A 7,748-nucleotide genomic window follows, 5' to 3' on the forward strand; every position below is an offset into this window, starting at 1 on the left:
TAAAGTACTAATTAGGTTCAAATATATGTACAAAAAATTACTAAATTGTACTATAAAACGCTTTTAATTTTTACAGTGTATAATATACATTGTTCATACAGTTGTACTTACACAAGATTGTCTACATCTATCTTAATATATAAGTGGAAATCATATTTACGCTGAAATGACCGTTTATAACAAAATATATGGAAAATTAATTACTTATAATAAAAGACAAATTATAATAAAATATACATATATATATATAAAAAGCAATGTAGTTACTATATTTGTATTAACACATGAAAGCATGTGTACTATGTAAGTAAATTTTTTGTATCATTGTGATCACGTAAATTATCAGCTATATGACTAGGAACCATATACCTCAAATTTCTAAACAAAATATAATCGAACGCATCCTAGAAACATACCTGCATTAAAATCCTGTGTCAGTTTTTCTATCAAAGTATAAAATTGTATAACTTAAGATTCTATATTACAGAATGTACATGTCCTTATGTGTCCGTAAGTTAGTATCTATTTGTATCATCGCTAAATGTAACAAACTTCTCTTTAAGTCTTCAATTGGTTTCGTAATGAAAATGAGTTGCAATGGCAATCAATTAAGGCACCAGTTTCTGACAATCAAATATTTGTTTCAAAATGAAACTAGTGAGTACCCAACAGTTTAGTTGTAAGTACTATGTACCTTCACATTAAAGATGATACCTTATCACTTTTAATTATGTGTTTAATGATCTATTTCGTTTGCTTGCTGAGTAAAAACCACGAGGATCGCCATAAACCGGATCAAACGCCGAAAACTGTCTTATTGGTGTTATGGGAGTTCGCGGGGTAGACATATTTGTACTATTCATTGTAGTCGAACAAGGGGTACTAGTTTTCTTTAATTGTGGAGGACATTTGTCAGCTGCAACACATACCAATATTATCATTATTGCTATTGTTATGAGACGATATAAAAATAATGATGCCTACATTAAAGTAATAAATTACATACCGAAAACTGTCCTATTCTTTATATTTAAATCAATATTCGCCATTTTATTCTTCCATACTGTTAAAAGAAAAAAAGATAAAATATTAACAAAATACTCATGAAAAATAAAAACATTTGAGTTAAAATGAAGAAAATACGTACTATAAAAACAAGTTATTACAACGACTGCAAACGTTCCGAAAGTGTAACGATGGAAATACATGTAATCCACCCAATGAATTCCAGACAGAGGTATGAAATTTTCGTATTTTGTAACGCGTACGAAAAGCTGAATAAAAAATATAAATTATAACAGGATCATGACGTATTCATAATCTATTATTTAAATACTTACAGATATATTCTGTTTCGTCACATCATTTGCGACGATAACTTTTTGACCTTGAATTTCATCATGATTATGCATTAACCGTAGTTTATACTGCATTGTTGACTTTGAAATATACTGCCGTGCAGACACGGTCATTCCATTCGGCACATCGATCTAAAAAATATTAATATTTATAGACATGTCCTTAAATCATTTTCTTAAAAAAAAAAACAACTGAATGTACCGTGAGATGATCTAGAACAGACTGCAGGCCATAGATTTCAAGTGTAGCAGTTGGAATCGTTTGAGAATGAGTATTGATAAAAATAATTTCTTTAGCATCTATATAGACTGGTGGTAGATATGCTACTTCTAATGGAGTAGCTTCGATGTCCTTACTTTGAGCGCTTATTTGAATGCGACTTTCGAATGTGCTGGAAATTATGTTTGGTGAGCCCATAGGTATTACATCGCAGTAATAAAAGCCTGTAAAAGGAAAATGCACATGTAGAAAGTAGACAATGCATACTTCTTTATTTTTTCAGTTTAAATACCAACCAGTTGAAATATCGAACCGTGGTTTAACAAGAAACAAGTCCTTCACTCCCACAGATGAAGTGGGTGAAACCAGTTGCACATTACATGTGTAAGGAAATGAATTCAATCCAAACGAAGTAAATGTTCTACAACCGCCTAGACCTCTGGACAATACATTGTTCTCTTTAACTTGCTCGTCCTTACTCTTGAGAACAAGAGGAACGCTGAATGTTTCAATTCCCGTGATATTTCGACCCCTCAATGGAACAATGGATACCTGTAGAAAAATAAATCTGAAAATAGCGACCATTCTAAAAATGTAGCATACAGCATAAAGAATACAATACCTTTGCGATAGGTTGAATATTGACTTCAATTTCACCTTGCATATGAGTCGCAAGACTGTGTTTTACAATTGCATAGCCCAAATTCTTTGCTCTTCCTATTCCTGTAATAGGATCAACAGTCAAAACATCAGGAGCGGAGGATTGCCAATAACCAGGATCTCCGTCAGAAGATAAAAGTGGCATCGAGAAACACACTATGTCACCTACGGTTAGCGTTGTCTAAAAAATAAAATAAAGGCAAAGAATAAAATATAGCAGTTACAAAATGCTTAAAAAGTCCGTAGACTACCTTTGTTGGGAAGACTATGTCTCCAATCATCATGTGTACATAATCGAACATTCCATTGGGATATTTTTCATTGAACGCCTTCACAACGAGGTCTCCATTTTCAATGAATTTAGCAGAGACCACGTTTTTAGTGTTTATAGTAAATGAGGTTAGATCGGCGCGATTCAGCATTGTTTTAGCATTTACAGCTGCAGCGTGAAATTTAGTCCCGACATTATCATAATATTCTAGTGCGTAGTCCAGTGCCATACCCTTGGGCAACATATTTAACTCTTCTCCATTTCGAATTCGCAGAATCGTCTTCAACGACAACATCATGTAGTGAACCGGTTTGATCTGTAATAAAATAATTGAATTTCAAACTATCTCTATATTTAACTCAAAACCATGTATTTTGAATCTTACTTCAACGATAATAATCATCGACTGTTTTAAGTTGTAGGCCTCTGTGTTTGTGACAGAGATAACTATTTTTCCGGAGTTTTCACCGGCTTTTACAACACCATCTTTGTCAACAACCACAGTCTTCGATGCTGGTGTTACATGAGTGTCTTCCGAGTCATTTCCATGCAGGGTCGACAGTACCTTATAGGTAGTTGAGCCATGTCTATCACGGTTCGTTTGAAGTTTTAAAACAGAATTGGGAGACATTAATATCACCGGTACACTTGAAGGCAATCCTGGATATGTTAAACGCAACTCTTCAAAAATTTCAACCTTAACAAATGTAGTAAACGTTATGTCATTTTTAAAGCCTGCTAATATATTAGAGGGCATTGTAACATTTAAATAAATGGTCGCCAGTCCTGGTCCAACTGCCTTGGCTCGCAAAGATACTTCATTTTGGTATCTGATATTAATACCAGTCCCCTCGTACATGTTGTGTAAAGTGATCAAATTAGAGTCACTGGAAGACCACATAAAGATCAATGGAAGTTGCATAGAGCCTATAATGAGCGGCGTTAAATATTCCGGGATTCCGAAAGCCCAAAGAGGAAACGTTGCACCAACTTTGATTCTACTTGTCGGCACAACAATTTTTACGCCTTCGAGGTACAACACGTGTATGTCGGCATAATCTTCAGAGTAGATGACTTTGTTTCCTTTAGCATTGAGTCCAATGGCCCTAACAATAAGTTTTGACTGACCAACTGCCTTCCCCTCGAATATGCCGTAACGATCGACGCTCAAAATATCATTACTTTTCGTAGAAAACTCAACCTCTGCATTCGAAGGACCTCCAGTGGTCTGGACTTGATAAACAGTTCCTACTAGAATCGTTAAATTCTTTGGAAAAACTCTCAAAGGAAGGAAAACTTGAATAGTTGCAGATTCACTCTGTATTTCTCTGTCGCCCCCTTTACTCACAAAAGTTAATTGTGATTCTCCTTCTGCCATGCCATATATCATATACAACAGTCGGCTATAAGGAGGGTTACCGTGTTCACTAGCAGGCAATTGTTTAATTTCTATACATTCGTTGTCAATCTCTGCTTTAAATTCCAGAGCATTTAAAGATGGTAATTTTATGATGTGACCGTTTGTGTCATAAAGTTCCAATGCAGCCACAATGCACTTTCCTTTCTCAATTTTGTTGACTGTCTCTATTTCTATGACTGCAAGCTGCTGCACTTCGATAATAGCCTCGGCCGATTTCGACGGCAAACATAGATCGACCAAGGCCAAATTCAATACTCCCGATTTCTTTGGAGCAATGCTAATTGCTTTAGTTGACTCTAAGTAGCGAATATCTGCTATGTCGTCAGCGCTTAATACAAATTCATAGTAACCAGAACCTTGACTGACCTGTAGATAATACTTTGCGCTGGGATCGTTCAATACCATCAACCTGTTAGGATTGATACTAGTATCATTAACTAAAACTATTTCTATGGATGCTTGTATACGATGGTAGATCTTTTTTTCAGTCTCGGTTGCAAAGGGTGACCACTCAGGGATGATCTTCAACTTGCTCAGAATGTACTTCTGGTAGCCCGTAACAGTAGCTGTTAATGCAAGAGAGCCAGAATGCTTTTTAAAATTAACATTTTGGTAGTAGTGCTTTGGTAAAACCACGTTCATGTCCGTGAACGTCTCTTCTATCGAACCGGAAGACATCTCTACAGAACCTATAGATGTGGGCTTCAAGTTCCAGTCAATCTGTAAGCTGGTAATGTTATCGAAAATCCTACCCTCTTCGTCTTTCACGATAGTGATCAGTTTCAAGCTTTTATCGCTATGTGCCATTATTCTTTCGGTATTGAGACTGATAGGACAATTTTTACTGTTTTCAAATTCTGGCTGCAGATAAATATGTCTCGGTTTACCACAAATAACTCGCACCGTTTGTGTTGCGAATGTACTTTTACAATTCGGCAGCAAAGGAACGTTCGAGATCGTATAAGTTAAAACCACATCACCCAGAGCTTTGCACGTTACTTCGATTACCGATACCTTGTACAACCCACCCACAGAATCACCGTATTCTGTAACATCAATAATTTTGTTTTCGGACACCTCGACTTTCCGTAGATAACTCTGAGGTTTGTCAGACCATGGATGAGGTCCGCCTTTGAAAATAATTTTCCTCGAAGAGCCCACAGCCAGTAAAGTTTCTCTTCTATTCGGATGTACCACTTCCAAAGGTTCATAGGCCGATACGGTGATGTTATCGGTTAAATATTGACCATTAGCGTTATATACTACCGTTATTTCAGACGTGCCAACATCCATACTTGTGACTGCTATTACAGCACACGCGGTGCTTACGGGGTCTACAAGTTTACTGCTATTCTGTTTAAAATTACCATCCGGAATGTATGTTTCAAAATGAATATCTCCACAGTCGCTAAAAGGTATCTCTTTGGAGTCTGTTTCATTGATTAGTTTTCCATATAACGCAATATGAAGATAAATCGGTTCTCCTACTGCTGCTTCCATATTGTACTCCACCACTTTCAATTTTGACGGTGGGAGAACGTATACCTTTGCTGTATCTTTATTGTATTGATTCCGTGTCATTGCGACGTTTATTTCCGTAGCTCCCGCTGCTAAAATTCTAATTCCTCCGTTTTGAGATACTGTCACTGTAGACGGATGTCTGCTTGACCATACATATGATCCATCACCTCCGCTCGCTTTTAATACAATGTCGTAACGTGATTTAGCTTTGAAGTCCCATGGAACAGCCAATATTTTAGGCTGAATAATAACCGGAGTGTGAATCAAAAGTTCAGCTCTTGTAGTTGGATGCGCCGCGAGCGAGATCTTTTTGCCGTGCTTATCAATTATACCATAAAGTGTAGCTTCGATAGTCATTGTCCCACACATAATGGGTACACCGACAGCGTAAGTGCCATTTTGAGTTATTAAATTCGTGTCGAAGTGCTGTTCATCTATCTTCATCGATACCTCCACACCTTCTCCGATATGAAACTTATGGTCTTTGCTGTCGTACAATTCAACTACGATCTCGTGAGTGTGGCCAAGAATCAAGCCCCAATTTCTGTTAGGTAAAACTGCAAGAGTAATGTAGGCTACATAGTTCACAGTAACTGTAGCGGATGGCAGAATAACAGGATATTCATCGCGGACGTTTTTGTCATGCAAAAAGACTTTGGTGCGCCCTAAGGATCGAGCATAAGCGCAATCGTGATCATTGTCGATTTCTAGTATATCTGGATTCTCAGCTTCTAAATAATACTGACTGGATGGTAAGCTTATTTCTTCTAAGCGTCCCTGACGAGCTTGCATTATTTTGTATTTAAAGCTATCGTGTGCCATTACCGTTATGTCCGATGGAATGATAATTAAATTAGCTATGACAATCAGTTCTACTTCTATTGGTGGTACATGTTTGTATTCTGGATATGGTAATTTCACTGACACTTTCGCAGTACCAGTTTTTATTCCTTCCAATAGTACGATATGCCCCTTCTTGCCAACTGCATCTAAAGCAGCAACGGTTGGAGGTGTTTCATACTGTGACTCCTGGTAAGTCATGAATCTTAAAATATTGCTTGCAACTTTAACATCGGAGATCCGTTTGTCAGCATTTTCTATGGTCCAGAGGAATTCGACTCCAGCTAGAGTTGTGAATTCATTTCCTAAATTGGAAAATATGTAACATAATTTAACAAGCATAATAATCTGAAAATTATATAATAAATAGATCTGAATAAAAATGTTTACCTTGTTCATCATAAGCTCTTACTTCAAATGCTTCTGGTGCTTCTTCTATATATAATTCTCTTGTAGTTGTAACCAAATTCAAAGAAAAGATTGCATCTACTATAACGTCGCATCTTAAAAACTGTCCCGTATTCACATCCTCTGCCAATACTATTGCAGTATTTCTACTGGACTCTCTTGTTATTGTTTGAATCAGAATAGCCGATGAACAGGTCCTCTCTACATTCTCGTTTATGGGAATTAGCTGAATGATATCTACGCGAGATGTTGACCTAAAATTAATGCATAAACTTAGCCGTATAATCAAGGAAAGTAGTATATTTTACATTAATAGAACCTAATCAAGGATGTACAATAAATATATCACGAATTCCAGTTTCTTCTTTCATATGAATTTGTAAAATAAACATCACATGCATAGGCTATTGAAGGTTATATGAGAAAGTTATCTATATGTATATACATATATATGTATGCGTGTATGAAAACAAACTAGACAATTAAAATATTGATAGTAAGAGTGTGTTCTCAAGTGAACGAAAGTTTTATGAAATTAAATAATAGATTCACAAAATTAGAATAACGAAAGACGACTACCATTGATAACAAGCACCATCGGTCACTTCTAGCGTGAAATTCACAGCAAAATCATTAAATACGGGCAATAGTACTCTGGGCACGTTTAATCTGTGCACCGTAGCATCTGACACCACACAAAATAAAACGAAAAATACTACTAATATCATTATTCTAGCGGGAACTGCCAGTCCTACAGCAATCCTCTCACGTGTATTCACTACGAGCAGCTAAAGTTGGCGGTCTCTAAATAGCTTTCAAACCATAATGCATTTCTCGATACGACTATCGATACCTGTAGTCGATTTTTACAAATTGTATTGTTTCGAAGCAATTCAAGATTAGAAAATATGTACATACTCTGCGATTTTATCTCGGCTGTTCAGACGATTCTCATTCTCATAGAGAAACTAAACATTATTTTCAGATATTTTATATGCCATCATAATGATTTTCAACTTTCATTCACAACGTGATTTCGCGAATTTCTTT

The 7,748-nt window shown here is 36.2% G+C and overlaps 1 protein-coding gene across 1 annotated transcript; it reads right to left on the reverse strand.

The window, feature by feature from the left end:
• Window positions 1-45: 45 nt before the first annotated feature.
• On the reverse strand, window positions 46-7,505 carry Gp210 (nucleoporin 210). The gene is made up of 11 exons (XM_033485636.2): window positions 7,278-7,505; window positions 6,681-6,952; window positions 2,895-6,595; window positions 2,490-2,825; window positions 2,201-2,419; window positions 1,875-2,130; window positions 1,561-1,802; window positions 1,341-1,490; window positions 1,148-1,274; window positions 1,007-1,063; window positions 46-916 (listed from the first exon to the last, which is right to left on the reverse strand). Exons 1-11 carry the CDS (start codon window positions 7,424-7,426, stop codon window positions 729-731), a joined length of 5,697 nt encoding a protein of 1,898 aa, XP_033341527.2. The 5' UTR covers window positions 7,427-7,505; the 3' UTR covers window positions 46-728.
• Window positions 7,506-7,748: the final 243 nt, after the last annotated feature.

Source organism: Megalopta genalis, chromosome 7, assembly GCF_051020955.1.
Source record: "Megalopta genalis isolate 19385.01 chromosome 7, iyMegGena1_principal, whole genome shotgun sequence".
NCBI classification, from domain to species: Eukaryota; Metazoa; Arthropoda; class Insecta; order Hymenoptera; family Halictidae; genus Megalopta; species Megalopta genalis.